At 39.8% G+C, this 19,576-nt stretch overlaps 1 protein-coding gene across 1 annotated transcript; it reads left to right on the plus strand.

Annotated features, from left to right (window-relative positions):
• The first annotated feature begins 15,631 nt into the window (after positions 1 to 15,631).
• On the plus strand, positions 15,632 to 19,479 carry LOC148324196 (uncharacterized). Its single transcript, XM_088314087.1, has 3 exons — positions 15,632 to 16,428; positions 17,461 to 17,574; positions 18,823 to 19,479. The coding sequence occupies exons 1-3, from the start codon at positions 15,789 to 15,791 to the stop codon at positions 18,912 to 18,914; spliced, it is 846 nt and encodes a 281-aa protein (XP_088170213.1). The 5' UTR covers positions 15,632 to 15,788; the 3' UTR covers positions 18,915 to 19,479.
• The last annotated feature ends 97 nt before the right edge of the window (positions 19,480 to 19,576 follow it).

Here is a 19,576-nt window from a genome sequence, read left to right on the forward strand (position 1 = left end):
AAATCTAAGACTGGATTTACAACTTGCACGTGCAGGGCTTAAGTGACACAGTTCATATTATTTTTCCCTCAAAAAGTCGAACTACGATATACGTAATATGCATAGCAGCAATATAAATGAAAAAAATACAGACGGAAGCCTGTTCCAAATGTGAATAAAAATCAGATATGAGCCAATGGGAGTGCGACGTGCACGCAGTTCTGATACAGATAACTGAAATGCTATAATTAACAAAACGAAAAAATAACAAGCATCGAAATTCAAACTTGATTAGACAGCATTTTGCGTATCATTGAATAAACAAAATAATTGCGAGTGACAGACCAGGTCATGAAGACATTAGCCTCATTTACATTAAAAGAGTCAGCCCTGGCCAACCAAATGGTATGTAATCGTTAATATTTGTACTCTTGATGTAATTTTTATTTACATGCTGTCACTTATCAGTGTTGACACTTGTAAAGTCATTCACACGCTATTAGTCTGTACATGCAGGTTGTTTTTATAAATGTTATGTGTCTTCTGTAGTGTTCATTGATATGAACCAAACATTTGAGCATTAAAATCTTAAATCTAAGGTCTAACCCAAACCATTTGTTCCCATAGCAAATAATAAGTCGATTCGCTCCGGGGTCAAACTGTCGGCACCACAAAAACTTTATTAGCTCTATAGGCAATGTTCAGCATTCTTGACTGTTGTACAATTGTAGAAACGAAGTTAGCCACAGCTACTACCAGTAAGCATTAATGCAATAAAACACGGTCATAACTTCACTGCCAAAGGCCTAATGCAAAGCTTTGCAGCCCAAAGCTCCAATCGAGTACTGGTTTGGCAATAGTTGATGTCTTGTTTTGCTGAAATCGAGCCATTTCAGGGGTCTCTCTGTCACATGCAAAACACCGGCCCTCATCCCGCCCCACATACTACTGTACAGATTACATTACCATAACGACTTGGGGTGGAGCCCAAATTCTAAATAAAGCGACTGCAAACTCAAAGTACACCTATAAGACAGCGTTGGTTCTATTTTCCTTCATGGAGGCAGAGCCACGCCTGTCAAATGACACTTGTCAATTACTGTGTCAATTTTTGTTTGTGGACACATTGGGAAACACAAACACTCAGCTCCCACCGTGTCGATAACTTTGCGGAGGAATCAAGTATCAGAAGCACGTGGTGTTAGCCAACGCTAAACTTTAGCTAACAACACTCATTATAGCTCTGCTTACCTTTTGGCTTTGTACATCAAAGTCAACCTCAGATTTGTTCCCATAGCAAATAATAACTCGATCCGCTCCAGGGTCAAAATGTTGACACCATTAAAACTTCATTAGCTATATGGGCAATGTTTACGATTCTTAACTGTTGTACAAGTATAAAGCAGAAGTTAGCCACAGCTACTACTCGTAAAACATAAATACAGTAAACATTACCGTGTTTAACCCCTCCGCGTCCAGTCTGCAAATGAATTGCACTTGGCATAGCCATTCCTGGAGGCAGCTTTTCGGTGCAGATTAGAATGGAAATTCTCATGCTTTACCCGTTTCCTCATGTGAAGACCACTTATTTGGTCAAATGTATTATTTATCATTGTGATGACATCTTTGCATGGTTTTATCAAGCAAGACCAAAAACAATCGGGTTTGCGGATTGAAGGAGAGGCTGTTCAAAGTGGTCCTGAGCGACAGTAAAGATGCTGAGCGCAGAAACGGAAACCTCCAGCTGCTCCGACACCCACAGAATGTCTCTTTGATCGCAGTAATGAACGCGTCTATTTGTGTCACTACCAAAAACATCCAACGGGAAGCACAAACGGGCCCCGGTCATCTGTCGAGGCGGTTAATATTCAGGATGTGGTTTTTCTGGAGGAATTTCATCTGTGATGATACACTCGGCCACAGAGTGTCTTTGTTTGTCATTAGCCTTTTTTTCCCCTTTTATCCCATCAAATGCTGCGAGCCTACTTCAACGCCACCAGGAACAGGATACAAAGTTAAAATATCTTAATGGTAACGCAATATTTTCATAATCTGAAAAAGGAAACCAATGTCAAACTAGAACAATCAGTCCAGCATAGACCTCCACTAAGGCCAAATAATGATGACAGATACGAGTAGATTACGCACTCAGAACTAAGCTAGTACTGTAATACTGGATGTCAAAACTTGGTTGTAAAAGGCAATACAGTGAATGGGAAGTAGGGTCCAAACCCTGACACAAATTACGAGTAAGGTTAAAAACTGCCTTTTGCAAGTGGTCACTGCACAGTGAAATATATAAAAATGAATACATTTAATGTTGTCCATTTAAGTTCAGTTGGCCAGCATCCAAGTATTACTTTTGCACGTGTTTTGCTTTTAGGTATAAAATGTTGGAGTTGAAACTGCCAAATTTGAGCATATTATGCAAGTTATGTGATAATCTACAATAAATATGCATGCTTTGCTTTTTCCATGATATATTCCCAAAAAATGAATCGCCCTTACAAGGCTGTGAAGGGAAGAACACACAAAATTTATAATGCAAAGCAATGCAATTCCAATTTCACACACATTTCACTTGTTAGTCATGTTTTAGTGTTAGAGTTCAAATTAAGACCACAGCACCCATGTGTTCAGCTTGCTAAAGTCACGACAAACCCCGTTTCTGGTTATGGTCAAGCTGAGCCCGTATGCATTGTGATGTCACTTTCACTCGACAGCAGGCTGAACAGTGCAAAATGGCAGCTGCCTGAGGTGGATAATTCGGGTGGATTTTTCTGCATAATTCTCATTTCGCAAACGTAATATTAATCAGAATGCCATGGTTTAGACTAGTGGGCCAGGGAAATGTTGACGTCTCTTCCACACATAAGGTTTTTTATTTATTTTATTACATATTTATTTTTAATTAATTATTTAATCTTTAATTAATTTAATGGATATATTTAATCTAATTATTGTTATATTGCACTGGAGAGGGGAGCTCACCAATCTCATTGTACAATGAGTACAATGACAATAAAGGGCATTCTGATTCTGACTTTAAGTACAGAGTGAAACTATCTTCTGTTAATGTTATACCCATAAGAGCACGTAAACCCATAAACAAAATAAACCAATTTAAGACCTACACAGCTGTATATCGTCGCTGACGGGCAAAAGCCTCGTACCGTCAAAATGACAACTTTACATAAAGTCAAGTAAAGGCCAGCTTGTTTGAGTTGCCAGGCACCACTTTGCTCAGGTTGTATTAAACCTAATATTGCGATTTCACACGAGGTGAACCTAACATTACCTGAAAAATACATGCAATCACTAATTCTATGCTGGCATTGATTAAGACACAGTCAATTTTGTAGAGTGCCTGTACATTTAAACATTATATTTGATCCCAGTAAACTTGAAAAATTCAGAGTAAAATATTCAACATAAAATTCTCAGAGTAAATCGTATGCTGAATTTTAAACTGAATGTTTTACTGGCAAATTTTACTCTGTTTACTGGGAGCAAATAGAGTCTCTTTAGGGTAAAATGCTCTCCAGGTCTGTGATAGTGCAAAAAGTCTTCAGTCACAGAAGCAAACGTCTGCCGTACAACGTCTTCACAAACATATACTGAAAGGTCAAAACACTTGAGTGATGCATTAAATGAACTAATAAACCAAAAAAAAACATCTTTTAAGCGGATTTTACCTCTGTGATATTTCTGCAACGAAGCATCATAGCGATCAATTTTAAACAAAAAAGCCAATGTAAAAGTAGCAAAACAGAGTATTTTCACTTGTTATTATCTAAAAAAAAAATCCATAAAGACGTTAAATAGAGGCGACCACAACACAGCTTCAGTAGAACGAGGAAACCGAAGTTGCTTTGCCACACTTCTGCAACACTTCTCAAACATCAAGGGCAGCACTGTATTTTTTTTCAAGCAATATTCCCTGCTCAAAATTGGCTAAAATTGCAGAAAAATGAAAGATTAAGTGGGGATCGAACGTTGATGTTGATTTTTGTGGGGGGAAAAAAATGACCATATTTGGACATACGAGGTTTCCGCCCGACAGCGTCAATTTGTACTTCTGTGTGCAACTGCATGTACTGCATGTGGATGTTGTGGATGCAGACGTGCAGCAGCGTGACACATCGTTCCCTCCCTGTGTCCTCAGAAACCGCAATGATAAGCACCTGGACTCCCACACGCTCCCACTTAGGCCCAATTGGTGCTAAACTGCTAAATTGGAGCGGCGGCTAGCATTACTGCAGGGAAGTGCTGAATGAAGTCTTTTCACGACTGGATGCATGCTGTAACTGAAAGCGTGAGATCAACAGATCCTTTATGTGCACACGAAAGGAGCGCACACGCCAGACAGAGTGCGGTTGAAAATGGAAGGACACTTTTTCTCAGCGGATCTAATACACTCGCACGTGTCTGGGCCACACGCACAGACACACACGCCACATGTGTCCGTGTTCACCCCTCAGAGCCTTCGCTCTCTCAATCCGAGCCACACTCCTCGCCGACTTTGATGCAGCCTTTATTCCTGGCGTGTACAACAATAATCTTCTTCACCCCTCCAAACGGGGAAGAAAGGCTCTGGTCTCGACGCTTTACTTTATCTGGTGCCCCCAAAATGCTTGTCGGCCACGACTGAAAAGAGACCAAATCCGTCTCGTATGCAACAAAACAACACTGTAGCCCTTTCAGTTTGCCGGCCCACATGGAAACAGTCCTTTCTGTCCTTGGCGGACTCTGTGTCTGTCATTCCATGTGCTCCCCACACATGTTGACACTGTTTGTTGTGGGTTAAGATGCCCTCTATAGAGCATTGTTCCCCTTGTAGCTTCTCTCTTATTGAGTTTTTCCTTCCTCGCTTGCTGAGGGAGAAGGGACCAAAAGCACTGAAAGACCCCCAGATAGCAGTCAGCACTCCAGGGGGCCTTTCTACGCGCAGAGCCCTCGCCAAAGGGCTTCATTGTGGGTCGCAGCAGGCTGCCAGTGAGGGCTGCGCGCTGGAAGTATTGTGTAGTTTCATAGACCCACGTCACTCTCGGCAAAAGGGTCAAAGTTGAACCCCCACCTCCTCGCGGGTTACTCTGTACCTGCCTTGCCCGTCTTCTCTTCCTTTTCATACACACAGAGACTCAGCTACATACAAAGAAACACAGCAGCACACTACTAATCAGACTCTTAACATGGAGAAGTCGCAGAGCGGAGAGGCTAATTCAGTGCACATTTTCACAAATGCTTAATGCAATTTACGAGGGGACTAACGAGCGGAGCAGGTCACAAGCTCCTGTGCGCAATTTACCAGCTCTCAGCACTCGAGCGGGATTAAAATCTTATCAAAATACACAAAAAAGCCTTGATGGCAACCCGACATTGTTGATGTGGGGTTATGAATCACAAGTGTGCGAATGTGTGTGTGCGTGCGTGTGTGTGTGCGTACAGTCAGATGGTGAAAGAGCTTGTCAAACATTTGCATCTCTGCTGAGCCAGGCTTCACCCCTATCGTCTCATCTTTCTGAACACCCTTGTGCATGGAGGGAATGCTGGCTCTCATGCCTCCATGCGCCATCAGCATAAACACGAGTACAACACAAGAACTGAGGGACAAACATCTAGGAAATATGATTGCATCCTCTAAGAAGGATATATACCATACATACAGTACCAAGTGAAAAGTTTGGAAACACCTCAGAGTCTATTTTGTCTTTCAAGGTTTGTATTTCACGGGCCACATTTCAGTTTTGAAAACTGGACTAGCTAGATGTTTTATAGATGTAGTTAAATAAATGAAAACATGTCAAGTGTAAACAGTATGAGAAATTCTTTATTTTAGTCATATTTTATCTTGTTACTAACACTTAATCAATTAATCAAATATATCATTAATAAAATAAGATATTGTAAATTAAACAAATGTTAAATGGAAAGTGAAACACATTTTTTTAAATGTCATCATTTACAATGAATATATAAATAAGTAATATAAATATTTATGAAAAAAGAAAATTACCAGATTTTCCGGACTATATGACACACTTGCATATAAGATGCAGCGACTCTTTTTGGGAAAAAAAAAAACAAAAACAAAAACAATGATATACAAGCCACACCAGGCTATAAGCTGCAGTTTTTTATGTTGAAAAAAAAAAAGTTATTTGCTGCATGTACAGAACGATTTTGTTCTGTGAATTCACATAAAGGTACATAAACAGATTCGAAAAACAGTGCCTTTTAACACGTCAACAACTTTGCTCATTAAACCAGCCACACCGTGCTCCAATGTATGTATGATGTATTATTTGGAGTATTCTAAGACTGGTATATATTAAAAAAAAACATACAGAGAAATAAAACATCCAACAGCACATTTTTTTTGTCTTTCACCAGACAAGTTTTATGGACCACAACATTAATATGAGCTGAGAGATGTATAATGGAAAATATAGGAAAATGAATAATAAAATATAATTAAAGTCAATCTTTTTTTCTATTTTTTAAAAAGTGTATGTCTTTATTTCCTAGATCTTGTTTACATGCTCATAGCCTCTATCCAGATGTTCAAAGCTAAGGGAGCACATTACACCTTTGACCCTGGTTATATCATTGCTAAATTCCTCCAAAAGTGAGTGAACCTCTTCATTCTGAACATTCCTGAGTGCACAAAGGTGACTAATGTCACTAAAGCACCAATGTGGTGTTTAGGACAGAGCACAGCCACGATGCAGAGATGGGTGCTGTCAGTGGTGATGTATGAGTGTGACCTCACATTAACAGTACATGAGCCTCTTAAACTCTGACCCATGTCCCCTCACACCATCACAGTGGGCCTTCACAGTCAACTCTGTCCCCTCTGCAAGATGCGCATTGTGTGGGGAAGGCCCATTGTGCGTGTGTGTGTGTGTACGGTGCTAACTCATGTACATTCCCCATGGTAACCTCTTGGCCATGTCCAGCGCCTGAGGCCAAGAGTTTGGACGCACCATGAGCGGGATCCCCCACAGAGGTCACTTCCTTTCAGGCCTCCCTGGACGACCTTCTGAGTGTCCCGCTGATAGAAATGTGTTGTCTTCTCTTGGAGTCTTTTTAGGAGTGTCACCCCTTCGGGACATTTGTTGATATTGATAATGTGATTAGGCTTCAGGACGGATGACATTTTGTCAGCGGTACCCTGGAGGCAAATTTGTCCTCTGCTCAGGAGACGCAAATTAGGGAGAATCATCGCAAAATTAGCACTGATACTTTTCTTTTTTCACACAATGGCCAAAGAAATGAGCAAGGGGACCTGTATTGGCAGGCAACCATGACGAGAAGCTCTAGAAAATCAATGGACAGAGTAAAACAACCGCTGGACAGACATGTAATGGAAAGAAATCTTGGTGAAATTAATTAGTAAATAATTGATAACTCGTGAATGTGAGATTAAATAGATGGTTGACGACCAATCCAAGGCGTACAATCTGTTCCTATGATCTGTTTCTGGTTCTTTGGCTATATACGCAATTATGCTTTTTGCCATCACTTTCTTTAGTGATAGAAAAATAAAAAGCAGAGTTAATCCTTAATTGGCGTCTCAATCCGAGAAATAATTGTGTTGAGATCCAAATTGTTTATCTGTTGGAGCAGTTGACTTTAGGGATTCCATTTTAATCAGCAAAGCATTCAGCAATGCCACACCACACGAGCTTGTTATATTTTGTTTCTGGGCACAACTTTTGGCTGCGTCTGACTAATGGGCTTCGGAACTGAAGGTTGTTTTTCTTGCACCTGCACAACAGAGCCCAGGATTCAATTAATGCCACCAAGGTCCACATTTCAAATGTGGCCTGATTTGCATCATAGAAAGCCGCCTCAATAATTGACCTTGGCGGCCAGATAGAAAAAAAAAAAATGTTCACACTGGAAGCAAGACGCGGCCCTCTGAGGCTTTGCAGCTTGTTCAATGTCACCGTATACAATTGCTGTGTGCTCGAATTTTTTGTTTTATATTCTGCATTGTACTGGCAGCTGTCTGTCACAACACACGACAACAGAAGTGAAAAAAGTTAATGACTTGATTTGAATGAGAGAAAGATATTGCACCATTGTAAAACTATCAGGGATTTTGCAGCTCCTAGCCTACTTATGTTAATTTAAAAAAAATAATAATAAATATAGAAGAAAAAAACATCAGTTCAACAGAAACTGACAATCATGCTGCACTCAATCAAAAAGGACACTCTTTGCATTTTGTTCATTCAACATAAAAATGTTAACTCGGACCATCTTTGTGACGATACAAAACGGAAGTGTGTGGAAGATCTGGATAAAAATTAATTAATTAATTAATTAATTAAATAAATAACATCAGTTTGAAGCCTTGGACCAATTGTTTCACTGTGCCAGTACAAAAGAATAAAAATGTCTAATATGACTACTGTTTATCTTTTTTTTGTCTTTTTTTTTTTTAATAAAACGATTTGAATTGTATTTTTTTCACTTACTAAACTTAAAGATTTACTAAAGTAAAACATTATTGAGATAACAACAGATAAGTGTTTAAATTAATGTTCCATTCTAAAGTATAAATGCACATAATTAAAAAATCTAATGGCGAGGTCAGAGAGCTTCGACGACATTTTCTGTTATTGCTTAGAATGGACTATCTTTGTTGTCATTATATTGTGTACAACAAAAGTTGTTTAAGTCTCACATTGCAGAGATCAGCAAGCAAGGGTCATGGTTGAGCCGAACATGATGCATGTTTTGGAAGGTGGGGGAAGCTGGAGCAAGGGAGGGAAACCCATGCAAGCTCAAAAAACACTGGAAGCCCAGATTCAAATACAGAACCCCCACGAATCTAACACATACACAAAATTACATTTTTGATCAGGAGACATTGACTTTAATGACAACACTGTATCTTCCTCCGTGACCTCTGACCAGGCATGGAATGTGAGTTTCTTGTGATGTTTTCAAGATTTTGCCATCTGTGACAACCCCACCTCCCGTACTCTCACTCAGCCCCATCGTGCCTGGACAACTGCTCTATGTCCACACTCACTGTCCTAAAAAAGTTGCTTATACTGTGGCTTGTTTGTTTGCTTATGCATGGTTTACGTCTCGGCTGACCACGCGGAGCCTGTCGGACGCTCTCGGCCTTTGCCTTTTATTTTTTTTATTTTCCTTTAGTTTATGAGTTTATTTTTCACACCGTAACTGCACATGTTCAATTTCCATGCACATACTAAGTTAGGCTCCCTGTCAAAACCATCTATCCATCCTAATTGGATGACTTTTTGTCCAGCAGAGACTCCTGAAGATATCCCGTATGAACACAGAAGGGCGCCCTAGGTTCTTTACAAGTGAGATGCATTGAACATTTTTATAGCTCAACTTATATTTGATAGTAGGATTCTTGTCAATGTCAGCAACGGTATTGAACTCATCAATTATGGTTGAACTCATCATAAATATAGAAAAGGTTCCTACATAGAAATTAATAATGTCATTAAAGTTGTTTGTGATAACATTTCACCAAACATTTTAAATGAAAAAAAAAGTCACATTCTTTTTGACGAAAAAACAAAACAAAATACACTACTTTAGCGTTTAACCTGGGTAGCATGTTGAACTAGTCATTAGCATGCCCGCCTGTTTTAAAATAGCTCACCATTGATAGGACATCGAAATTTCCTTGGAAAGTTGTAGAAGTGATGATTTGAAAATGAAAACATGCCGAGATTTATAGAACAGTGGTATCTATCTGTTTCCAGTCTTGTTAAATCATTGGTGATAATTATTGTGAGAAATCATTACCATGACCAGTGTCTTCAAATAGATGGATATCGTTCATCATTAATATTTGTATATATTAAAGGTAATGTGAGCAGATTTATTATTTCGGGAGTTTGTATCAAACCACTCACCCTTTGCATTAATCAATGACAAAGAAGCTCTCAGTTTCATAAAGTTTGGTAACCCCTGTTCCAAAGTCTCCATAGTACAAATGATGGTGATCGGGAATGCTTATTTCTCTCTATGTGCCTTGTGATTGACTGGTGACCAGTCCAGGTCAGCATGAATAGATGAATGGGTGGCTAGAATTCAACATTTCAGCCACTTCATCAAGTTGTCAAACCACCTTATATCATGATAACGATACAGGCTTTAAACTGGAACAAAACAACATCATTTGAAAGGGAAACAATCAATTTGCAAAAGCAGTCCGCTAGATGAAATTATGCGTCTGGGATTGGACTGCGTTCACGCCGCTATTAATTGGGATGTGCTGCCATCTAGCGACGATTAAAGGAACTTCAGGTATACAAAATTTTCCTCCACTCAAATTATGGCGCGACAGCGTCATCTCGAGGAAGTTTGATGGTAACCAAACATAATTTAAATACATACGGGTATGTTTCATGACATTAGTATATAAAATGGCACAACCTGTACATCCTTCCCCAGGACAACTTTATGAGCACAGGTTTACAAATATTAAGTACTCACGTGTATTATATTTCAAAATAAAGTGACCAGTGACCACACAGCTTGTATACCATTTATGTATTTTGACACACAAACAGTTTTTTCCTGCCAAAATTCAGCCATTGCCTCTGGCCAAAGATTTCTGCATCTGTAATTTCAAACCTCTTATTCCCACCACTCTTGGGATTTCCAGGAATCGGACAGATTGTCACATCCCACACGTTTCAATCCACTCCACCATTGCAACCTTCACATTCCTACTATGACAACCAGGATAGATTTTTTAGGCGTTTTTTCCAGCATGGAGTGTTCCTGTCTTTGCTTGCTTACTTTGGACTGATTGTGTTGGTCAGTCAGAACGATGCAGCTAAGATAACTACTGTACATCTAGTTAACGCTCCATGGTTCAAGTGTGTTTTATCACATATTTTAGACCAGGGTTGGGCAAACATTTACGTCATTTTATGTCAGTTTTGAAACAGGCGGACAAGCCAGTTTCTTCATAAATATTGTTTAAAAAAATAAATAAAATAATGTGTGTGTAAACTATTACTTGATTCTTGATATATGCAGTAAATAGTCAGTAGGTGTGGTAAATAGGATGAAACATAAATTAACTATCATACTATAATGAAAAGTGTTATTTTAGTAGTGGTGAGCCTTTTCTTTTATAAAATCTTTAAATATTAAATGCGAGAAATTACAAGTGCTCTCTTAAGGTTAAATTAAGCTTCAAATATCACCACATGTTTTCCTAATATCCACTCTACTGTGACTGTTTTAACCTTAAATATGGTTAAAAATGTAAAAAAATGTTCAATTGTGTACAAATGTGGTCCTTTTTTCCAGAGAATACCACAAGCTATTGTACCACTCATGGTGCTCCATGCATGTTTGGGTTCTCATTTTGTTTTTAAAGACATTTTGCAACTGCGGGACACGATATGTGTGTGTTTGTTGGGTGAGGCTTTCTGTTTTTCCATTTTTTGTTTTGTGTATTTACTGTTTGACAAATACCTCCCCTCAGGTTTTGGGACGTCATGCCGTGGCGGAAAACTTCCTGGTGGCCAGTGGAGGAGCAACCTCACCTGCAGCATTCTTTGATGACAGGTGGTTGTTATTATAATGTGTCTGTTTGTCATTGACTGAGAAATAGTTCTGGTGTCGCCGAGCAAAAATACAAGTGTTCAATTTAATTTCCTTAACTCATTACGATCTGTGTTGAGCAACTTTCCATTTACAAAATAAAATCAACTACTTTATTTTTATGTTTTTTTTCTTTTTACTTTGCTTTCGAGATTAAAGGTAAAAGTTTGTTGACAAAAATTCTGATTTAAAATCCTTCCAAGCAGCACGGCGAGTGAATGTTTGGCCCTTCTGCCCCACGGTCAACAGATCCCAGGATTGAATCACAGCACTGTCTCTGTTCCCTGTGCTTGTGTGGATTTTCTCATAGTACTCTGAGTTTCCAAAAACATGCTTGTTAGGTTAATTAAAGACTGTGAGTCTAAATAATTTTCCATTTGTTCCCTGTCATCGACCAGCCCTGGGTGTATACCTCAACTCTCAGCCAGAGGTGGTTGGGATAGGCTTTAATCCACACATGTGCATAAGCCTTCACACTATAAGACAAACTCTATAGTAATGGATTGAATAACAGTTGCAGTCTTCCTATTTTGGCCAAATAATCTTAATTCTTAATCAACCTGAACTAAAAAGCTTCCAACTTTTCAATAAAAATAATATACTGCATTTATTTGTACATACTAAACACACACAAGGTTACTTCACAAGCAATCAGTAAATCAGCTATAAAGTATAACATCTCTTTGGTCTAATAAGGTAAAGAATGACTGAAGATTTAGTGCAGCACGACTAAAGGTAAGAAGTCACCAACATACCGTCTCCGGCCCAGAGTCAGCTGACAAAGGCTCCAGCACACCCGTGACCCTCATGAGGATTAGGGGAACAAAAAATGAGTGGATGACATATATGAGAATTTAAATAGGAAAATGTTAAATATTAATAGTCGGCTGTATTTTGGGGAATTTCTGCAGGTCATAGACAAACCGAAACACTTTTTTTATTCAACATTTTTCTTACTTTAAAATTTCAAGTGGATGTTATAGTGAATGTTTGTTTACCATATGTTTGATACAGTGGGATGATGCCCTGAAATGCAGTGAAACCTCTGAGTTCAAATCCCGCTGAAGTCCTTAACATTAAACATTTTTTGGGGGGCGGAGGGGGGGTTCTACCCTAGAGTAACCTTGGTGACTAAACTGCCATTTTCCATGACATCACAGGAGACCTTTGCAAAGCTTGTGTGACTTCATATCAGTGAGCATCAAGAGTATTAACTCCTCAAGAGCCACATTTTTGGGCTTTTGTTTGAGTCCATCACCAAAGCGTACCAGTGATGGCAAAGAAGCAACAAGTGAGAGAAGCGTGATGACTTAACTCGTTGTGATGCAACGTTTGCATAGGTTCTCAGTCAAGGCTGCTCAGTACAATATAGCTTGATCAACAATGAGTCAAGTGGGCTGCATTTACAGTAAACTTTTTCTTTTTTTTTTTACTTGAATGACAGTTTAATTAAAATGTTGCTTAAAACATTGCTTGTTCAGTCAACAATGGTTTTATGATAGTGAGTTGTGGTGACACGATTTTAAGGTTTCTAGAAAACAAAGGATTTTTTTAACATGCTGATTTTCATAGCTAACAATGTTCCCCCTCTACACCCCCAGTTCGTCTCGGACTCCATGTCACTGTGACTGATCCAAGAGGCATTCTTGACGCTCAGATGTTGGTTCTCTTAACCAAAGACGTCAGTCTATGAACAACAAGCACAAAGACAACACAGACTTTGGAAACAAACACAGGTCACTCAACTAATCAAAGGCGGTCCAAAGGTTTGTATTTGTTTCAGTATTTGTTTTGGTCAAACCGACAGGCTGTCATTTATTCTTCATAACTAGTAGTGAAGCTTTATTTGAAGTGTGCAATTGTATTTCAGGCTGACAGCACCTTTTTAATGAAGGAAAATGCATTTGTGGATTAACAGATTAGGGGTTTGGGAACTCTGAAGCCTTTTTTTTCCCTTTTTCTTTTTTTTTTTCATAATAGAAAGTCAAGGGCTGCTTTAGCTTTTCCCCACAAGTAAGGCTCTTGAGTTTAAGTGCTGCTTTGGTCACGATTTTGTCTCTTCTTTTCACCGCAAAGGCTGGCCTCTACAACATACCAGGGGAGGCAGGACTTTTCTCCATGCGTCAAAAGAGTGACCTTTGTATCATGAGATTTCATCAGTCAAACTGTATTCAATTTATTAGACCACAATTTGTGATTCTAGTTGTAGTTTGCATAATTTACATAATTTGTCTTCAGTTACAGAAAACGTGAGTTTGCTTTTCTTATTTAAACCTTTATTTCATTTTGGTCCCATTGGGAACTGATTGTGTGGCATGTCATAGATTTAAGATCATAGAAAACTTTAATGACCGGGTAAGGCCATTGTAGCGGTACATCAGTATGTCTGCCATATTGGATGTGGCATATCTTGGTAGTTGGGTTGCACTCATTTCTATGGTTACAGTCAATGCCTCTCGCTCTCTCTCACACACACACACACACACACACACCCACTCACAAATATAATTGCCACCTAAAACAATCCAAAAACAATGTTAATCTGATGGTTATATATGTTAACTCCTTATATTTAGGATTTGTATACACACTAATACAATGCATGTGATTTTCTAATGTTTTAAAATGTTTGCAAAATCAATGTATGTTACACTATTTGTGACATAAGACTCGCGGCAGTGGTATCGTATCCGACTATTTCCAGGATCAACAAGCATAATGTATAAAGCTGTAATGATGGAGGGGTTACTATACGTGTCTCTGACAGTGTGGAAGAACTTCACAGCAACGGACAACAAGAATCAAACAACGCTGTTATGTCACAAACATGCATGCAATACAGTTGCAACACACTAACTATTTGAGGGCGCAAATTTTTACACCTCCATTTGCACTCAGATTGATAATAATTAAATTATTTAATACCTCTGTAGCGTTTCCGTTTACCAAAGTCTTTCACCTTGTATTTTGCTGTTGTGGCGATGCAGTAAATGATGAGACAAGGAGACGAAGGTGAGTCTGGTGTCTTTTACTCTCCACAACAAAACCATTTGTTTACAAAACCAGCAGCAAGCTACTCGTCAAATCATTCATGTCTACCATCCCTTTGAAAGTAGGAACATGACAGCTCCCTCCTTTCTCTTAAACCTACAGTGAACGTCTTCCCCTTGTGGATCACCATACAGCCCAACCCATGAGAATTCACCATGTCAAAAGTGTATAATTAAACACGTAATTATGAATAATGTCAAGAAAAACAATCAACAGGGTGGAGGGTGGCATAAGTGGCCAAAATGGCTGCCCTTAACAGTTGGGCTTTTAGGGGCCAGGAGTGACCCATTGGAGACAGCGGAGGTTGTCACCCCCTCCGTGGGTGATGTCCATGTGAGCAGGTGTGAGTATGGTCGATCGTGATCGGTTGTGGTTTACCTCTACTGTCCACCATAAAGATTCCAACCAATTCGACATAGCTCGGTGATAGGCAGCAGATCAGGGGGCTACGGCATAAGGGAGGAACTCTGGCTGACTGTAAACCAGTTCAGCAGAAGATGTCTGAAGGTGATCCTTGGGAGCAGAGCCGAGACCAAGCATGACCTCCAGGAGATGTTTGGCCCAGGTGGTCTCTGTGTTGCTGGCCTGCAAAGTAGCTTTCATAGAACAGTGACTGGTGTCCACATCTCTAATGTGAACTGCAAACCCGTCAGAAGTAAGGTCCACTAGCATGCTAAAGTGGTCAACCCAGGACGCAATGAATGCCCAAGCCATCTTGGCTGAGGTCAAGGCCAAGGGATCAATTACTCGCCATGTGGTGATCCTGCCTACCATGGTGAGGAGTTGTCTGAATCCCATGCGATCTTGCTTTGACAAAAGGTACTTCTCTGGCAACATTAAATCTTCGGCGAATGCTCCAATCTGCCACATGCAATATGGCGGTGACATCGCTGTAGCACTCTAGGCGTGGTATGCCAATGCTTCATCTCAAAACCCTGGAGTAGGTAACGCCCACCAAGTGACGTAGCCAATAGAAACTGATTTCGAGCTACGGGTTCCGCTCCTCAGCCACGCCCACTGTGCGTGCAACTGACAACTGTGCGAACGTGTCCGGGCTGCCCTCATGGCACATTGGCACCTTCTCTCGTTCTTTTAGTCTGATTTGACCAGTCACCGCACAGAGTAGCTCGTTGGCAGCCATGTCGGAGGAGCGCGACTTTGAGGAGACGCTCGCCTCAATTGGTGGCAAAGAGAGGATCTATTTCGTGAGCGATGCGGCAGAATTGAATGAAGCGAACCAGAGCGACACCGAGGTGGTGCGGGAGTTCATCGACCATTTGTTCGGCGACCGACGGGCTCGTTCCACCTTGTCTGGCGGGGAGCAAAACCTAGTCTGCACGAAGGGCTCCGGCGACAAGCCTCAGCAAGGGACGCCCGGCGATTTGGGCTCGGGAGCCCGCACTCAGAGGACAGTTATTCGGCAAGCGTGCAGTTCCAGCCGGCAGAGGAAAATCGACTGCCCTGCCATCGTATTCCTCTTCAGGCAGACTTTCATCTGCAGCGGGTTGTGCTTGAAGGAGGTCCTCAAGGACGTCAGGACGCGCACCATTCGAGCCAGCGGCGCCTTGCCGGCCTTGATCGGATTAGTGCGCGTCACTGGCGGAGAGAGCGACGAGAGCCGCCGATGCGTAAAGCGCCTGGAGACGGTCATCCGCAAGGTGTTTCCGCAACATCCTGAGGACGCGATCTGGGTGGGCTCCTTCATCCCTGGCTCGCCAAGCAGCGTGCTCGACATCAAGAAGAACGTCCTCAAAGTCATAGCCTGTTCCAAAACTGCAGGTGGGAACCGAGTAGTACCTCATAGTTTTTGTCGCCGGGCATGTCAAAATGGAAATTACCAGAATTACCCATTAATTTAATGGTTGTTGTTATATATATTTTTTTAGCAACAATGAGAATTAGACTTGAGAAGTGATGTAAAATAGTTTAAAGTAAATGTGATAGTTAAGTTGTAGAACTATCCAAATTATGCAAAGAAGGGATGTGATGAAAATAAATTATTGTAAACACAGTTAAAGTGAAGAGTAATGCAATTTTGGTCAATATTTCTACCAGAATGAAAAGAACAAATCGATAAGCAAGACATTTCTACGGTAATGCAGAATGTAAAATAAATAAATAATGTTTAAGTCATTGATGGTGTACATTGGCCTTACTTGGGGTACTTTATGTAGAAAGCAAATTTTTGTATTTTCTGCTATTGAGAACTAGCAAAAATGAAGAATAAAAAGTTCTGAATAGTCAACTGCTGTTGGTCACCGTCGTTGATCATGCAAATTTAGTCAAACGTTCATCATGAATTAATTACTTCTCAAATAATAGTGGAACATGCTGCATGCAAACATAGAAGCCCCTTTCATTTGCTAAAACCAAAATTGCTTTTGGCTATCTTCTGCCATTTGTGTGACGAGAAAAGCCAGATTGTGAAACGTGAACATGTATAAACATTTTTTTGTATCATCTACATTGAACTCAGCATGTTTGTTTTCAACTTTAGGGTCTTTAACCCTGAATAGAGAAGGACAAAATGCAGCTTTGACCGCCCATCACAAAATAGACATTTTGTATGACTATTACTGCTTTCGTCACGTGTTATTGGTGATTATGTTGATTAAAGTAAAGGACCATCAGACATAAATGCACTAATGAGTGCTAACACCGGGCAGACAAATGAAAGTAGGTCAAAGCATGACATTCACAAGACCACTACTTTTCCTGGGAAAAAGTCCAAGAACAAAAGGAGCTTTCATGGGATAATAAAACATTTAGGATACGTTTCCAACTTGTTAAATACTCATTATTGCCTTGCAGATATTACCCAGGATCGCGGGAACCTGCTTTTGTGGCCATTCCGGTGTTTGTTCCAGTCTAATAGAGGAGGAGCCAGAGGAGCGGCCAATACTCTTCCGACAAGCAATCAAAGAGGTTAGCAACAACATGTCAATGACGGGACTGCGTGACATGAACACTCCTGCACCATGTTTTGCAACCTTGATCCAGACTGCTACAACACTTTCACTTGTAAGCTTATTCCATCTCAAACACCGTGGGTGGAAAGCAGGCAACACCCAGTTAAGACAACATGTTCTGCATCCTGTGAGGACCCTCTGTTCAAGGAGTGTAGAACGCATTATTTTCACAGCAGTTCTCAAGTTTTTTGACTCACATTCTGGCAACCGTACTGATCGTTTGTGAACAAGCTTTTACAGCTTCCAGATAAAAAAAAATCACATTTAGCTTCAACAGGCAAATGGTTAAAGGGGAAATCAAGTCCAAATTTGAAAGACACCTATTTTTAGCCATCTCAAGGGGCAGCCTTTTTGCCACTTGCTATGGACTGAAAATGACATCACAGTGGGTACAGGATCCGGTAACAACCAATCGTGACTCACCTTTTTTCTGGGTTTGTTCACAAGCTGAGCTATTAGGCACTGTCATAGGCATGACTAAGCCATTTTTTGGGTGCTGAAGCCTAACAAAAAAAAAGAAATTGAGATTGAAGGATTGTCTTATGTCAATAGCATTTGTTTTAGCATTTACGTGACAGAATGTCAATCATTAACAGGTTTATATTTGCTACAGGTGTTAAGCATTTATTAAACAAAAGTTATTTGTCAAATGAAAGTAAAAGTATCATGCACAGTAATATGTGATTGTGTTTATTGATTATTATATTATTCTCATATGCTAGATTTATATTACTTTAGTTTGAATGTTTTGAACTCTGTATACTTTTCACAGCACTGTATGTATTATTATCTTATGTCTTATTACTTATAAAAGGCACTGCTTAGATTTCTGCCTGTTGGTGAGCGTGAGACAGAGAACAGGGAGAGGGATTTATACAATGTATCAGTATTCGATTGATGATTATTTTAGAATTTTATGTCAATTGTTTTTATATTTGTGTCCTCAATGCTCTCATTCAAATCCAGACAGACGCGTTTCAGTGGAGTTCATTCTCAACAGGATTACATGGGTTACGAGTTGCTAAATATGAGGAAGAGATTAAATAAGGAGAAAGAGGAGAATGCCTTTCACAAAGAAAGAAAGAAGTGATTTCACAAAGATCTTTGATCAGATTTGATTTACATGCAGATTTCCCACCCATGTTTTTGGGAAAACTACCTTACAGCATTTGGTACTTTTCTGACAACACCTGTGTTTCCCCAGGTGATGCTGAAAACGGAGAGGAGAGCGTCCCTTTGAAAAGCAATTCCCCGTTCACTGGGTGTAATGAACAAACAGTTGGAGCTGATGCCTGATGTCATGTGACAAAGAGACCAACACTGTCAACAATAATGTTGGGACTCTTAAGGAAAGAAGTTTGCGTCAAGAGCGTTTAGGTTGTGACAGATGTCAATTCCTGGTGCTCATGTTTCTTAGTGCTGAGACAGACAGAACATATAATATAGACTTGCCTTATCACAACATTTAAATGCTGCTTTGCACATCTTCACATTTTCAAGAAGTAAAATAGGGTGTCACACACAATTTTATTACCAAATGACCAAAACTACTGTAACTCATGCATTCCGAATTTTGCGTTAAACTTATTTGAGCTGCAGAAGACTGAAAACTGGAATTAATATTGGCCTTCTAAATACACAATCTACATTGTTATATTTTTGTTGTAAAACTTATCTTCGTCTCGGGGCTCAATCACTTTGCTCTTTTTCACCCAAATTATTTAAAACATATATTGTGCCTTAGATTTATGCTTTTGACAACTGTAAAAGTGAACTAATTTGTTCTACTGTTGTATGTATTTATTAGCATGCATTATACTGTAGATTGTCCAATGCATATTTGAATAAAAGATTTTTGCAATTTTGGGTCTGTCAAAGATATTCACTTTTTCATATTTCATGGTTGCTCCTAACCGATCGTGATCAGAAATCGGGCCAGATCACCGGATTTTCGGCTG

Source organism: Idiotropiscis lumnitzeri, chromosome 13, assembly GCF_059441095.1.
Source record: "Idiotropiscis lumnitzeri isolate Australia: NSW breed Sydney's pygmy pipehorse chromosome 13, RoL_Ilum_1.0, whole genome shotgun sequence".
Lineage (NCBI taxonomy): Eukaryota > Metazoa > Chordata > Actinopteri > Syngnathiformes > Syngnathidae > Idiotropiscis > Idiotropiscis lumnitzeri.

Coding starts and splice junctions, on each gene's coding strand:
- LOC148324196 (XM_088314087.1), top strand. CDS start 15,789: ATGTCGGAGGAGCGCGACTTTGAGGAGACGCTCGCCTCAATTGGTGGC. Junction 16,429..17,460: donor AGCCTGTTCCAAAACTGCAG/GTGGGAACCGAG, acceptor ATTGCCTTGCAG/ATATTACCCAGGATCGCGGG. Junction 17,575..18,822: donor TCCGACAAGCAATCAAAGAG/GTTAGCAACAAC, acceptor GTGTTTCCCCAG/GTGATGCTGAAAACGGAGAG.